This window comes from Psittacula echo, assembly GCF_963264785.1.
Source record: "Psittacula echo genome assembly, chromosome: 4".
Classification (NCBI taxonomy): Eukaryota; Metazoa; Chordata; class Aves; order Psittaciformes; family Psittacidae; genus Psittacula; species Psittacula echo.
The window spans coordinates 15,245,357-15,261,777 of NC_137738.1; the positions used below are offsets into that span (position 1 = coordinate 15,245,357).

Genomic DNA, 16,421 nt, shown 5'->3' on the forward strand with positions numbered 1-16,421 from the left:
AGGGAGATATCATGTCCACAGCCAGTGAAGTTGTGCTGACTGAAATTTGCAATCAGGATTCAAGCCTTAATGGGGCATTGCCTTTGTTGGTGCAAAAGGGCACGTTCCTCCCATGGACTGTGTCTGTGTTCTGTGGTTTGCAGATACCTGCTGTCACCCACGTGTGTTTCGCTGACCAGAAGACATAGATGTCCCTTGTGACTGAGTCCTTGCATGAGTGTTCTGAAGATGAAAACCTACATAAACTCTTAAAGCGTATCACCTGAGAACATTGCTACCAACATGGACATCGTTATTTATTTATGGATGCTTTAATCAGGAGGAGCTTTTTTGTAAACATGAATTGCTGGGCTCTTTCTTTGAGGTGTCGTTTCTTATTTCATGCTATTGAAATATTAATCTTAACTTATTATGACTCCTTTGTGTTGGTCAGCTCTCAGGGACATTTCCCTAGGCTTGAAAATGTGGGAGCTTTCAAGAACGTGTCAGTTGTGCCAACGGAAGCCACTTGTGGGCTGCCAGAACGAAGTTCTTTCTGTCATAGCTCAGTAGCTATTGAAAGTATTCTGTCGTGCACCCAGAGGTTTTGTGTTCAGGAATGCCCATACAGGTCATCGCCTTCTTCCTACAAACTGCTTCTTTCAGAAGGCCTTGGCACCTGTATCACAGAGGACAAAAGAGACTTGCATCCAGGGTCCTTCAGCAACGCTTCCAGCTTTATTTTTCATAATCACAAGGATTGCTTCTCTACTCCCCGTTCTCTGAGGCTTGCAGCTTCATTTACGTTAACTGTATGGTTGAAACCTGAGCAAGAAGGTGTAATGTAAGTAGTGTTGAAGGTGTTTACTTTCCTGGTGCTCTTAAAAAAAATCCAACTCAACGGTTGTTGTTGTCATGGTTGTTATTAGCAAGCTATTTAGAATTCTAAAAGGTACAGTGAGAAACTGTGTCGTTTTAAAGCTGCATTTAGGTTGGGGTCTTCCTAAATGTCAAGACAAGTAGGGTCAGTTAAAGTGGCATTGACTCAGATGATAGTCCAGTTGCTTTCAATGTGGATTATTCACACATAATGTGAATGTCTGTCCTTAAGAATCTAAATTTGCATTTCTAACTTGCATTCCTTCTTCTAAAAGCTGCTAGGAAAAGCATGTTGTTAGGGATTTGTGTTGTTGCTGCTTTCATGATGGAAAAAAGGATCTAAAACTTTAGGAATCCCCCAACACAAGTTTACTTCTTAAAAACAAACAAGGAAACCTCCCACGTCTTCCACAATTAATATTTTATTCTGTTTTTTTTTTTTTCTTTCTAAAATGAAGAGTGGTCACAGCCTTTCTGGAAGATTTGGGATATGTTGGTTGAACAAGAGATCATGTTACTACTTTTAACAAAGGATTCCAGTATTCAAGCTGCTAGTGAAGTTTCACTAGGTGTTTATGAAATAGATGTAGCTAAGCATGCTTCCTATCTTATTTGACTACATATCGTGTTTTCAGCAAATATTGCTTTATAAGCTTCAGTTTAACTGTGCCTTCCTTACTATAATGTAAAACTTGCAAAATCCTGCAAAAAAACTTCTCTTCATCTGCCACAAAATGCAGAGCCTCCTTTTTACCCTGATTGTGCAGATCCTCTTCAAAGTGAAGCACACAAAAAATATAGTATGTTTCTTCAGAGTATGGTCCTTCGAAAACAGATGGTTTTGAACTTATGCTCATAACTTATTCTTTGAATGGAAGCAACGATATGCTCTGTTTTAGCATTCTTGATACTTATTTTGCATGCTGCTGTGGAATAGTATGTTGTCTGGGGTATGAAAATCATCAGAAACAGTAGAAATGTCTGAATTTATAATGATACATGCAAAATTATAGTCTTTTGATGCAAGGATAATGAATAAAATCCACCTAGCTATAGAAATTGTGGTTATGGAAGGGAAATAAATGACATCTGTATAGCAAAAGTGTCTTTAGTTTGAGCTTAAGTTAAATCAGGTCAGCTGAAGGTATGTGTGAAGGTATCTCTGGAGCTTTGACCTAGTGTCTTTTATAGACAGCATTTTCTATAGAGTGGTTGAGTCTTAAATGCCAGGGAGTCCGTTCCTGGGCTAATCTATGCCATGAGCTCATCATGTCCACACACGTGCAGCATATCAGTCTTGTTCAGCAGAGCATATGCCTAACTTAAAGCAGAAATATTCTACTAATTTCCAAGCAAGCTGTTGTAGTGATTTCTTGAAGGAGATCTGTGAAACTCTTTTGTCAATGGGATAGACTTTTGCTTGCATGGAGCCTAAAACAATTAAATGTATGTTCTTAGTTTCAAATGATGAAGTGCTGTGCAGAAACCACTACTGATGTCTGATTATCCATGGACTAGTGTAAAACATTAGCCTCCAATTGCTACTGTGTTAATAACTACACAATGTACATATTCCTGTTCAGTGGGTTTTATAGATGACTTTAAAATCTAAATGTTTTTATTCAGTTTTTATAATAGACCACTTAATTCTTCTGCCTGGTGAGTATGCTGCTACTCAACATGTAGAAATGACAATGGAGGATCCTGGTCCTGAAAAACTGAAGTTGGACAACAGTTATTCCAGTGGTCATGATGATATGCCACTGTCCACAGTCTTTGTTCACAGAAAGAAGCATGTTAATTTTTCTTTCTTCATGAAAGGAGTACAGAGCTCCAGTGTTGGTGAAATGGTAATTGCACATCAATAGTCACTGAAGCTTGACTTGGAAGGCATCCTACAAAAGAGAAATGGTTTGACAGCAAACTGAGATGTCTTTCCTTTTATTATACTGGCTTAGTGAGTTCTTCAGGTTGGCAAAAGGAGTTTGACTTACCCGATGTCCTACACTTTGCAGTTTCTGATGGGGAATTGTCTCTGTTAGATGACATTTGTGAGACCTTTTAAACCCCCATTATCACAGCAGAGGGAATTCGTGGAGCTGGGACACGTTCTAACAAAGTCTTTGTGCTGCCACCAAAGCACTAGGAAGGTGAACCAGAACCAGCTGTTCACTTGACTGGTAGAATATTTGTAAGCTTAACAAGATATTTTGTTTACTGGCAGAGTGCTCTTACATCAAATACGCAGACCCATTGTTTTTGGACATGCCATAATAATGTGTTTCTTTGTGCTGAATGTTACATGGTCTGGGTGCTAGAGAGCGTTGAGGAAAAAGTGTTGCTCTATGGTATCCCATTGTGCCCTTGTAAAGACTGTGACATTTCTGTTAGGCATGTGCTCATGTAAGAGAACAGCAGGGTTTTTTTTCCTGCAAGAAGCTCCTGTGCTGACTGAAGTGAGAGATACTGATGTGAGGATCCAAAGTCTGAAGGCCTTTTAAAGACCATGACATTCTGGGGAAGCAAATATATGTGGATAATCAAAGGCATCAAGAATTTTCTTCGTCAATTCATAGACTGAGTTTTCTTATGTGAACCTGGGTATTAGTGCACTTTCATGCAAAGAGAGAGTAAAGTCAGGTCATGTTACAGTCCTAATGTTCTAAGATGTATAGTATAGATATTTGTAGGTATGCTTTCAAGTCACTGCATACTAGAAATACTGAAGAAAAACAAGAGAATGGTGAGAAACCACTGACATTTGTACTCCAGCGTTTAAATTTACTTTCCCTTTAGGCAGTAAGTGTGATAAGCAAGCAGAGCTCTTGTCCCTGAATTTTATTCTTTCCCCATGCTTCCTTTCTCACTGCATGTACTTATCAGTTAATATAAATGCATTCAATAAGGCTGTGTGTGGCCTGTAAGTAAGCCTTAGCACAATATAGGAAATGGTATATGATGATAACCCTTTACAATGAAATAGGAGAAGAATGTGAGTAGAAGCTTAGCGCATATGAGTAATCATTACAGGTAGTTTATACCAATTTAGTGTGAACTGGGCTGACTGGGAGTTAGATGACCAGAAGAGAGACATGAGCAGGGGCCTTTTGGAGGCAGAAGAGTCGGGGGAATGGCCTGACGGTGAAGTGGGCAGTAGATGTAATTTTGTTAACTTCATCTAAAGGACTAAAATCATGTCCTATTACTTTATTCAGATGTACTACGTTAGGAATTAGACTGAAAGGGGTATTTTCCTTAAGATAGTGTAGGTCTGATTTTGAACCCATGCAGATGTTCTCATTTGCAAGTGGTCCGGTTAATGTATTGGGATTACCAGTGCAGCCATGTTAGATTCTCTAGACTATTTTTCTCTCTGAAAGCTGACCAAGCAGATTTGCACTGTTTGTTTTTAATTCCTCCAACCTCACCATAGAGAATTATGTAGTCAGGGATTGGTTCTGTGGGGCTGCAGGTTACCAGAAGTTGGACTTCAGAAAGAACAGTGGTTTCTCTCTAAAATCATGGCTGGAATGTAATATTGTGCTCAGTCACAAGTAACTTTTATGCCCATTTCACCTATAATAGCAGTAGTTTGGGTTTTTTCTTTTTCTTTTCCTCCCTCCACCTTTCCTTCTCTGTTTTCTGCCTCTTGATTTTTTTTTTTCTCTTTTAGTAGTGAGTCACAATTCACATTTGTTCTTTCCAATTTTCGAAGTGATGTACATCAAGGTCACTTCCCTTAAAGTCATGACACCTTTGGGGATAAAAACAATGTGGGGATGCTTGTTTTAGATAACCAAAATAAACAAAAACCTGGATTATCCAATTATTGTTTATCCAGGAACTGGGTAAATCCATTTCCTAAATATTTTGCTACTTAGCTGAGCCTTCTCTCACATTTATTATCTAGCAAAACTACCATGTTTACAACCAAACACAATGTTGAAAAGGCCGGTCGACAATATATGAAGAAACATGGCTTTAGTAAGGCTTGGAAAACAGAGGTCTGCAAGTTGTTTTATTGTCAACATTCCAGAAGGCTGAAATAGTAACAGTTAAGATGAATGAATTTTTTTCTTGCATTTAAGGGTGAATTGGGGAATAATGGCAGTATCAAAGAACAGCCTTTTTGATAATTTTATAAATACATAGTAAGTGAAGATGCTTATAAGTAGATAAGCGTTTTGTTCTTCTGGAATGCATCTAAGTAAATTGTGGTCTCATACAAATTTTATATGCTGCTTTCTTGTGACTTAGTGCACTAATTTAGTCTTGTGTAACTGTTAAGGTATTTGACTTGTCATGAGTCAGTAAATTGAGGACTGGGCTTCTCAAGCAGCTGAATTGGGAATGCAGAACTTAATAATTTTTGTTGTACTGATGATGACCTTAATAAAATAGATTGCTGTTTCACAAGCATATATAGCCTATGCTTTCTCAGGACCCTTGACATCATGGTGATTGGATTGGCAAAAATATTTAATCAGCTAGATATGCAATTTTGGGTTGCTATGAATGATATTCTTTGTACCTTATATGTTAGTGATGTATTTGATATTGATGTGAAATCTTTGTGTGTGTGTGTGTGAGGAAAAACTAACAAGCCTTGCCTTGCTCTGGTTTTCTTAGGTTAGAGAAGGGCTTTGTCAAAGGAAGAGTGTAGGGGAAGCTGCTGCCTTACTTGCGCAGATTTGGCGGAAAGATGGAGCACTTATTTCCAGAACATGTAATTTGAGCTGCTTTTTGTGGTTACATTACGTTTGCCTTGTTAGACTAAAAAAAACAAATGAAGTGCCTCCACAGAATATACTGCGTTGCACAGCTTTGTATGAAAAGTACAGCAGAGACCTGTGCAGTGCTGGCCAGTGACTGTGGTTTCCATCACTGAACCCTAAAGAAAGGAGCCAAAGTGGACCTCTCTTTCACCCCCAGGTGAACTGGGGTTGCATACACTAATATAAAACCGAATAAAAATAAATCTCAGATTAAGACAGAGAAAATATCTTTGTTAAAGTTCTTTTACACTTGATACATCCTGTGACTTTCACTGTCATTGAGCATCTTCTTAAGAGCTGTATTTTTAATGCTTATTTTAATACGTTCTGGTTAACATCACTTTACAGGATAGCACCTTTGCAAGAATGTGTATATGTGTGTTCCTCTGACCTTATGTTATTTTTCTTGGTTATTTCCAAAGGTGTGTAATAGAAAAGGCTATTGATGGGCAGACTGTGTTCAAACTCACAGTCTCTGAGAAAGAGGCCATGTTTTATTATCGCACAGTAAATGGTTTGCAGCCACCAATAAAAGTAATGACACTGGGGAGAATTCTTGTGAAGAAATGGATTCATCTTAGTGTACAGGTGAGTAAAATAAAAACCATTTAATATTTGTTGAAATACAACATTTGTATGAGTACTATAACTGTATAAATATAAAAGGGTAAATTAGGGGATGTAAATGAGAACTCTTGAGTCTTAGAGGCAAGTGTCTTGGTTTGGGAACTCATTTTGAGGACATTGATAATTTAGCACTGAAAATAAATACTGTACACAGTCTTCTGAACAAACGAGACTGAAAATTCTCACTCTTTAGAACACAAGCATTTGAGGTGAAGAAAAGCTACTTATTTCTAACATTAGCAGTAAGTATTTGGTCTCTGAGATTATTTCCTTAAAAACAAGATATCATCCTTATCTGTACATTTTAATGTACTTGTCTTACAGAGGAGTGCACGTAAGTAAAAGTGTACGAGTGTGCAGGATGAAGCAAGTGAGGAAGTTAAAGCTATTTCCTCTTACTTTAAATGTCTGATTCAGAATTGTTAAAACACAATGCTCGTGTTCTAAAAGTCTTCTGTTGACATAACTTTTTAATAAGTGTACAAATATCCACTGAGGATAAATCAAAACTGAGTTTGTTAAAATTTAAACTATATGTACAAAAACATCAGTAAACAAACATAGAAGAAATTAAAATTCAGTTATTTGCATGTCTTGTAATTCCCAAGAGGCACTCTAGTAAATTCTATTTGTAAGCCAAGTTCAACTAATAATTATAAACCATAATTATCAGGTATTGAAATGTTTATCTTCTTCTTTCCTTCATTTCCTTTATCTGTTCTATTAAATGTCATTTGGTTTACAGCACAATCAAGCATAGTTTTGCTGCTTTCTTGAAACTTGCTAAAAGGTATTGACCGTGATTTGGGTTTTTAGTGCTGATCTTGTCACTTGTAAGAAGTATTGAAGCTGACATCTTGATTTTTTTGCAGTTTTCTTTTTTTTCCAGGATAACAGCATGGTAGTGCAAATAAGAATTTGGCTGTTGGATTACAAGAGTGACCTTAAGTTAGAACTAATGAACTTTACACTTCAAACACTCCAAGGGTGCTATATTGCTGCTGTTGCTGTCAGCTGCATTTTGTACTAGCCTCAGAAACTGCTAAATCCTGGGATAGCTAAGTGAAGAGTGAAAGGGCTAGATTTAAATACACACCCGTATCTTGAATTGTATTACAAAGAACCCTCAAGCAATCTGTAGAATTTGTTTCTGTGGTGGAATTTGTTCAGTGCATAGCTGGAGTGAAGAAGTGTAGCTTCTAGACCCTTACAGGGACTGCAGGCTTAATACCTTTCCTAGGTTTCTGAGCTTAGAGTAGAACCTTACATTCTGTGGTTTGTGGTATTGTAGGATGCAACTTTTAGCTATCGTTAAAGATGATAGTGGCTGCAGCATGATCCATTTAGCACTAGGTCTGGCTATGAGACTTTAGGCAAAGGGTTTAGGGGCTTTTTGGTGTTTGAGGTTTTATGTGGTGTGGGTTTTTGTTATTTTTCCTTCCTTTACTTTGAGTATTAGTCCAAACGCATTTTTTTCAATGAATGGAGAGAAATATGGAAAATGAGAGCCACCATGCAAAAGTAATGTTCATATGGTACTGTTTGTGTCTTTGGTTATTAATAATATTTGATGATCATAGATATTTATATCTCATGATGATACATATATTTGAATACAGGTGTTTCCTTAGGCTGATGAAAATCAGCTTAATCTTCTGAAGATAAAGAGCTATGTAGTTTTCTAGGCAGGGGCATACAGAGGAGAGACCCTTCCCTGGGCTGTGGATGGGCTACCTGGAGTAGAGACAGCGGGGGAGGGGTGTGAATGCGGTAATGACCTACTACTGTTTTGAGCTTTTCCGAATAAGTCAGACCACGGTAGACTTCCGTGCTGTTCTGTTCAGGAAAAACTGCCTCTGATACCTGTAAAGGATTAGCAATCTCAGTTCTGTGTCACTGTTGTAGGCATAACCTTTATTTCTTAGCAAAGACAAGCCATAGGACTGAGCTCCGTGGGCAGTAAGTTAGGAAAGTTTGCAGCCACCCTACAGCCATACTGGTTGGAAGTAGATATGGTGTTATCAGTGTAGTTGCTATATAACCTCCTTCTACAAAGACAGAAAGGGAATTGTTGTTGAATGTGAGATGTCATGTATGTGGCTGTGCTGTTTAGCCACAAACTATTAGGTTTAACTAAAGTAACAGCAGAATCAGCACCTTTTTAGGTACTTTGCATAATTTGGAACATTTTTTGGCATTCTTTTTATCTGGGATTTAGCCATAGTGATGTGCCCTGACATAAAAATAAATCAATCAATCTATTCAGACTTGTTTAACAGCTCGCTTGGTATAATTTTCTTTCAATCCAAAAATCGTGTTTGTTGATGTTCTTTTATGAGGCATCTAAGTACTGTTCCTAACAAGGCAGCTGTAAATGTGGAATGAGTATATTTTTGTGCATGTAGCAGAACTTATATGTGTGCAAAAAGTGTAATTAAAAAGAAAGAAAAAGGATCAAATAGCTGCATTGACATATTTGGAGTTGTAGCACCCCTAAAAACCTCATCTGTGAATTGAAGAGGGAGAGGGGTGGGATGCAATGCTGCTATGCTAAACAGAAATTCTCTTCTGTGTGAAGCAGAATAGGCACTAGCTATCCGGATTATTTTTAAGTATGTACTTTTACAGCTTTTAGGTAATACAATTCAGATACTGGTGGTAACTGAAGATGTGTGTGATAACGTCTCTTGTTTATTATGACCATGTTTTAACTTTATGCCAGAGGTGTGAGCATCTACCTAGTGGCAGTTTGTTTGGTTTCCCCAAAATTTAAATTAGAAGCATTAAACACTGCAATTAATATCCCTGGCTTTCAATATGCATCACTTTTCTGGTAGGTGAAGCATATTTCGTTCTTCTACACCCTTCTTAACACTATAGCCTTTCTCTTACATTTTGTGGCCTCTTAGATCTGTGTAGAAAATGCTGGTGACAATGGTGGGTCAAAATAGTTTTCTTGTAAATTTTATTGGATATAAATTTGACCAGATATTCTCCACAGTGTATTGGAAAGCACTGTTAAAAGCCATGCACAATATTGCATGTTTGGTCAACAGGGAGGACGAAGAGGTTTTGGCATGATGTTTTGTTATTCAGTGACTACAGACCAAATTACAGATATGTTTAATTTGCAGTGAGTCTGATTCAGGACAGAAGGGCCTTTTTCTGAATGCTGGCACTTACTAACGCAGTTAGCAAACAGGGGTGTCTAATGGGTCCTGCCTCTGAGAAAAAGGCAATACTTGTTCGTTGGCTCACAGAGAATTTATGCATCTTCTTTGTAATGGTGGTTGAGTGATGGATGGAGAGAGCTGGCTGGCACATCCAGTGGCTGGAACCAAAGAATCGGAAACCGAGACACATGGATTTGTGTGCCAAGCTGGGGACAGGCATAATGTCTAGGGGAAGACTGTGGGATTTGGGTTTGATAAGTGTTCATGGCAGATAGGTGAATTTTTTTGTTTGTTTTTCAGCAGGTTGGTTGTAGTTTGTGAAGAGTGTGTGAGTGAGGGATGTAGCTGACCATGAGTGAGCTTTACCAAGGAGCTAGGGTCCAAGTCTATCTCTGAACACAATTATGCCTAAAATGAGACTGACAGGGACCAAAGGTCTCTAAAGCCAAACAGTCAGTAGGAGCTGGGAGCCTCAAATGGGAGTTCCTGTGGTTAGTAAGTGAAACTGAAATATTTGTGCAAAATACAAGGCAACAGGCACCATGACAAAGGAGTGTGAAGTATTGGTTGCAGATGTGAAACTAAATTTAGAGAGAGCAGAAATATAGTCAGGTAGCAGATATGTTTGGAATTTGGGTGTAAAGGCATATTCAGGAATGACAGAAATGAAAGCTAAATGGTAGAATAGCACTAAATAGCAATTAAATTATAAGAGAGAAGAAAAGGACAGCACAGATTGAAAATAATTTCTTTGAAATAAAATCTAGGGGAAGAGAAGGCTAGTAAATTAAATCTACTGTGGTAATCTAGGAATTTAAATCCTTGGGTTTGGATTTAGATGTGTAATTTGTTAAAGGGAACTACTACTAAGAACAGTGTCATTGCAGAGACTTATTCTCCAGTTCATAGCTGGGAAATTAAAATTCTACTAACAGGGCCCAAACATTCCTGTATATTCTGCATGAAAAGCTTCTTTAAGTAGTTGCTATAGCAGAAATTCTAGATACCAGTTTTGTCAAGTGATGAGGGCATTATTAGAGATGTGGGTGTCAATGTTGAGTATTTATAACTAAACCCAGATGAAAGAGAAGATGGTGGGGGAGAGGTTCAGAAAGAACAAACAAATGGGCCTATTTTAATAAAAAAAGGTGAACTGCAGAGCCCAGAGATTGAATGGGAAAAAGATCTGAGGTTGTTAAAAATAATAGAATTAAGAGGAATCTGTGCCCTTAAAGGAAAAATTGGAGATGTGGTGCCCAGGCGTATTCACTCAGAATATGTGTCTTTGCAGTTAGAGATGGCAGAGTCTGCAGGCACTGGGGAATAGGGAGACAAATTCACAGAGGATGCTATATACGAACAGAAATAAAGCTGGAAAGATGCCAAGCTGAATTAGACATAGTAATGACTGTCAAATAGTAAAAACTTCTTACTTTTTTTTTGTGTAAGAAGGCAAGACTTGGGTACAGTGAAGGTGTGCTTGAGATTAAGGATGATTTGAGTAAGGTCCCCAAAATAAATATACGCTTTGTTTTTAATAATGATAATGATAACAGCCACAGAGCACAACCAAGCCAGGTAACAGAAATGAATGTATGGAAACAGAAGTGCGCATAAAGCAGTAGAAACATGAATGTGCAAGCTTACTGTGTACATGCTGATGCAATCAGATAGTCTTTGTCCAAAAAATTCTGAAAGAACTGTTACATAAAATCCTTTGACAATGAGATATTTTATGCAAATCTCCCAAGTCAGGAGCAGACCTATGATGCTTACTGAGTGTCATGGATTGATGCTGGCCATCAGCCAGGCAGCTGGGTCTCCCTTGCCCAGAGAAAGAATAGCAATAGCAAAAGTGAGAATACAAATTCAGAATGCAACATCATACAGGGCGTTGTGCAGAAATTTAACTCCATCCCAGCCACAGCCTGTACAAAGAGGAAGGAAAAATGATCTTGGCAATGCAGGCCTTTTTTTCTTGACAGAGTGGCATATGAGGATTTAAAAAAGATCTTTGAAGGAATAAAGATGTGGTACTAAGTGAAAAGGAGGATAAAATGCAGCATGGATTTACTAAGGATAGCTCATCACTGTCTAACCTCTTAGCTTTTTTTTTTTTTTTTTTTTTTATTAGAAAACTGATTTTCAGGCAAGGTAAATGTGTCAGATTTCATCCACCTGGAGTGCAGTTTAGCATTGATGTGACAATCCATGGAAGTTGTAGAGTCAAGGGTTATGCTTTTGGGGAGGGTTGGCAAGAGATACTGCTCAAAGGAACTCACTTATAATCCTGGGAAGGGGGCAGGCAAGAAAGCAATTGAATTCCTTGAAAATTAGTCTTTGGACCAGCCTTGTGTTATATTTTCAGTAATGATCTTAGCAGAAATATTAAGAGTGTAGTAGCTGGTAACATAATGTGGAGAGATATCAGGAGGAGGAACAGAAAGATGTCATACAGGAAGAATGGCATGACTGAAAGGACTAGGGTAACAGGCATGAAATGAAATTTGGTATTACAAAATGCAAGGTAATGAACTTGAAATCCCTCACAAAATGTCTTGCTAAGTAGTTAATCATTAGAAAACTGCTGAAGTAGTAGTCCCAGGTGATGATGATGAGTTACTAGCATGATGTGGCTACAAAAAAGGTATGTGTTGGGGAAATGTATCAGAAGAGGCATTCCCGGTAGTAAGAGAAAAACATCATTGATGCTGCTCCAGACTCAGGTGAGGTTTCATGCAAAATGTTAGGTAAAACTTCCATCATTTACTTTTAAGTAATGTGATACGAAGCCTATAAAGACAGTGAAAGGCTTTATCAAGGCCTTATGGAAGATGATTTGGAGAACCTTCTGTTAGGAATTGACTGTAGTGATGAGCAGGAAGTCACAGTTTTCTTCTCTAAATCTGTTGGAGGTAAACAGCAGGCAGACAATAGGACTGTTTAAGTTGGAAACTGAGTCGGTTCTATTGCAGCAGTGTTTCTGAAAAAGCATTCTGATCAGAATAGTGGGCATAAGAAAATGTTTGGTGGGGTTTTTTTGGTGTTTTTAAATTTTAAATCAGTAACTTTCATAAAGAAGATAATGTGCATCCCAGAAGATGAGAATTCATAGCAGTTATGCTGGTAAGCTGTGGGTTTTTTCTTTTCCTCCCCTTTTCCTGCAGTGTTACTGTAACCACTGCTGCCAGCAGAATGTTGGATGCAAGTCGCTGATAGTCTTGGAATGTACTTGGAAAAAACTACTTGAGCCTAGATGGCATCAGTCTAAGTGTAGCTTCATACTTTTTAATAGTTTATGCAGCCTTCTTAATATGCAGATAGCTGTTGGCTATCCATTTGTTCTTTATACCAAATAAACATTTAAGAAACATCATCGTTGAAAAGTTCTGCTAAAGTACATTGAAGTGGATTTGAAACAAAAGTGAATTTTAACCATTTTTTTTTCTACTCTCTGATCAGTATGACTCTTTTTTTTCTCCAGGTCTTGTCTGCCTTTATTTTCCACTGCTTATGATTTCCAACTGAACTTATCTTTTCATTTTACAATATCAAATGGTTTGTGTTTTGTTTTGGGGGTTTCCTTAAGGCCGTAAATTGTGGATACTGCTTCCTTGAAATTACTGTCACTATTCTAGTTGATTTTAGTTGGTGAGGATCAAGTCCTTCAGGTTTCTGGAAGTTTTAGGGTCCTTCCGTGTATCTGATCTTGATTTATGGCTATTTATCACTGTATATTCTTAGCTATATATTAACAAAAGCTCTGATTGAAGGTTCACAATGGAGTAAAGGCTGTATAACCTTAGAAGAATCTGATATGCACTGAAGTGAAATCTCAGGAAAACTGTCAAAACCTGGTGTTTTTGGAAGCATAGCAATGCATGATTAAGGCCAATTGTGTCTGCATAGTGATATCAATATCAGATTTGCACCACTTAGTAACAGCAGCACCATTAGGTGTTTCCTTTTTCAGAATCACTGTTAAGGGTCTCTCACTTTCCCTTTGATACTTCAGAATTTCTTTAACCAGTTAAGAAGAGTGGAATTTAAACATGAATTTTCAGATACTGCCAAGGCTGCTGAAACAGAAGGTTCTCTGAGAACATGTCAGATTGATGTTTTTGTTTCATATTTAGTGTCTCTAATTATGAAAGTAATTTTTTGTACTGGCCTTTATTTTGCCTGATCATATCTATGTAACTCTGCCATGTTTTGGCAGACTATAGCACATTAAAAGCTTTAGAAAGTATGTTTAAAATCTAGATGCAGAGAGGTAGCCATGACTGAATTACTCTCCTGGGAGGAAAATGCTCTTAGAGTGCCTATTGAAATCAGCATTATCATTTCAATACATGTCAAATATGAGTAATTTCCTAGTTCAGGCAAAATTTCTTTATAAATCTTTAAATCTTCCAGTTCTTTCAAGAAAAGGTTAAAGTACTTATGATTTAATGAGACCGCTTTACATCATAACTGTTTGACTATCAAGAGAAAACTTGTCCTTTCCAATTTGTAAAATCGTTTTATTTTGTGCACAAGTTTTTGAATAGTTTTAGGTTTGTATTAAAAGCAAAGAACCTGAGACTTAAAACCAGAGAAGAAAACATTTATTCTACACACTCTGTGTATGTATTATTAAATATGAGGTGTTTTAAACTGTATGTTCCCTGAGTTTAGTAAGAACATGAGAAAGCAAGGAAGCATTTTAATTTAAATCACTGTTTGAAGTAATCACTTAGTATCTATTAGTAGTTTTGTCAGTCTCAAGAAGGGAGGGGAGAGCTTGAATCAATTCTAAATGTTTAGAGCTTCTTGTCTACTAATTACAGTTGTGTGTTGAAAATATTTAGGAGGATGAAGCCTGTCCATATGGTTGGTGCTTATACTCCTAACAGACAGCAGAAATAAAACACGTTACAGTCTGTAATTTATCTAAATGTCTGTTTAGAGAACTGTTCATAGAAACAGTAGGCATAGCTCTTTTGGCAACTGCTTCATCATTTAATCTGCTATGGTTGTAAGCCTTTGAGATACTGCTGCTGAACTTTGAGTTGTTTGGTACTTGCTGTGCAGCATCCAGAAGTCCTACTGTAGTGCTTGTTTTCTTCTGGCTCATAGGTATTAGGATATCAACTGTGTTGATTTGGAAGCTCTTTGTTGTTATGACTTCAGCTTCTTGGGAAAATGGGATATGTGCTAGATGCCTTTATTTTCTCTTCAATTTTACTGTCTCTTAAACTACTTTCTTTTTTTTTTTGCCCAAATACGGGTTCAGGCCAGTTCTTGCATATTTGGAGGTTTAGATTTAGCTGCCTGGGAACACAAGACAAGGAACTCCGTCTGGGCCAAGATTTTAATTTCAGAGGAATGCCGAAAATACAGGTTTTGTCTATGCCATCTTGACTAAACTTCAGGAAATTGTGAATGTTTTTTTCAATTGCAAACGCAAACCCCACTGAAGATTGCCCAGACTCTATAACATATATGGTAAGAATGGAATTGTTTGTATGACCAGTGTTGGGAGAAGGTAGTATGGAATGGTTTGCAGAAGCTGTGCTTGATTTGTCTGGAGAGTTTCAGGTGAGATTTGAAATCTATCAAGTTTCAATTTGTTTTACAAGCAGTTTGCTTCCCTACACAAAAATATGTGGTAGCCAATTAAATTGTATTTTTAATAATGGAAGCACAAGGCTAAGAATGATTTGCCTTCTTTCTTTCTCCTAATCTCAAATGTTTGAATATCCTGCAGTTCTAAAGTTGTATTTTTGGCATTTGGTGCATTTTTTGTGGGTTTTTTTTAATTCAATTTTTATTTTTTAGATAAAAATAAGTAGAGATGAACAATGATATGTGCTACTCTACAATTGTGTGTGTGTGTTTAGTTATGAAATAACTTTGAGACTTCCTAAGCATACTATAACTTTTTTATTGATAATTAATAGCCATGAATCAAACTTCTAGTGACCATTGTAATATGCAATGCATCATATATTTGCTGTATTTTATTTTTTTTTAATATAACCTATCTATATATCCATTCAGATAGTTGTCTCTGTTCTGAATTGGCCTATTTTTTGGCTGTTTGTTCGGTTGGGTGCAGAATTATGCAGCCTTGCTTGTTTGACCCTTGCTGGTACTGGTAGCATTTCAAAAAATGGCACTGGCTTTGATCTGCTTCCTGAATTAAAGCCAAAATATTTTGCACTTGAGCCTCTGCTCTCTCCTTTCCAGTGGTATTTAGGGGTACCCTTGCTATTGACTGTGACTGTAGGTGACCTTGTATGTGAGGTTTATTGTTGTTGCACCTGTAGGCAAATCAGCATGTGATATTCAGTGGCAGCATAGATCAGACTATCAGTATTGGTCCGAATCTGACATTTCAAAGCAGCAAGCTTCTATTTCTTTCCACTGAAATTCTTACCCTGAAGATTTATCCTCTGTACTCCCTTGTCTTTCTAGCTTGTTGACCATGTCCCATGGGACTTTTGTGGTTCTTGGAGTCAGGAGTTGTCAAAAGAAAAAGTCTTTCATCTCTCTAAGCTTTTTTAGGTGGCCTGCTTGAGTCTTGATAGTAGATAATTTTGTTTTTCATGTTGTTACTTACTTGTGCCTAATGCACATACCTCTTGTCTGTATAAAGCAGCTTGTTGAATCCTTAATACTTGTCTCCTTTCATGTTACTATAGCAATCATCAGATCTTGGATCTGATCTGTTCTGTGACTTGGGGAAAATAGACTTCATGCAGCAAGCAAGAAAGCAGTTGTTTTCCATGTATTTTAAGGTCTGATGACTAGGATCATCTTCTATTTCATTGTGTGGAACTCGCGGCACAGAGATCACTTCCGAAAACTTTTCCATATAAAAAGAACAGCGATTTTTGAGCTTTCAGGTTCTGCCGGTCCCCTGCCCAGATGTTTGTTCCATCCTGAGGCATCAGATTGATAGAGCTCTACTGACACAAGCAATAAAAAATATTTTTCATTGATA

General features: G+C 37.5%; 1 protein-coding gene across 1 annotated transcript in view; it reads left to right on the top strand.

Moving 5' to 3' along the window:
• Positions 1-302: 302 nt before the first annotated feature.
• Positions 303-16,421, top strand: part of USH2A (usherin) — a gene marked incomplete at both ends in the record, with an annotated part of 378,822 nt that continues 362,703 nt past the window's right edge. Inside the window, 2 exons of the mRNA XM_080614877.1 lie at positions 303-823; positions 6,056-6,221. Coding sequence (XP_080471003.1) covers positions 303-823; positions 6,056-6,221 — 687 coding nt within the window. The remainder of the gene's footprint in view (positions 824-6,055; positions 6,222-16,421) is intronic.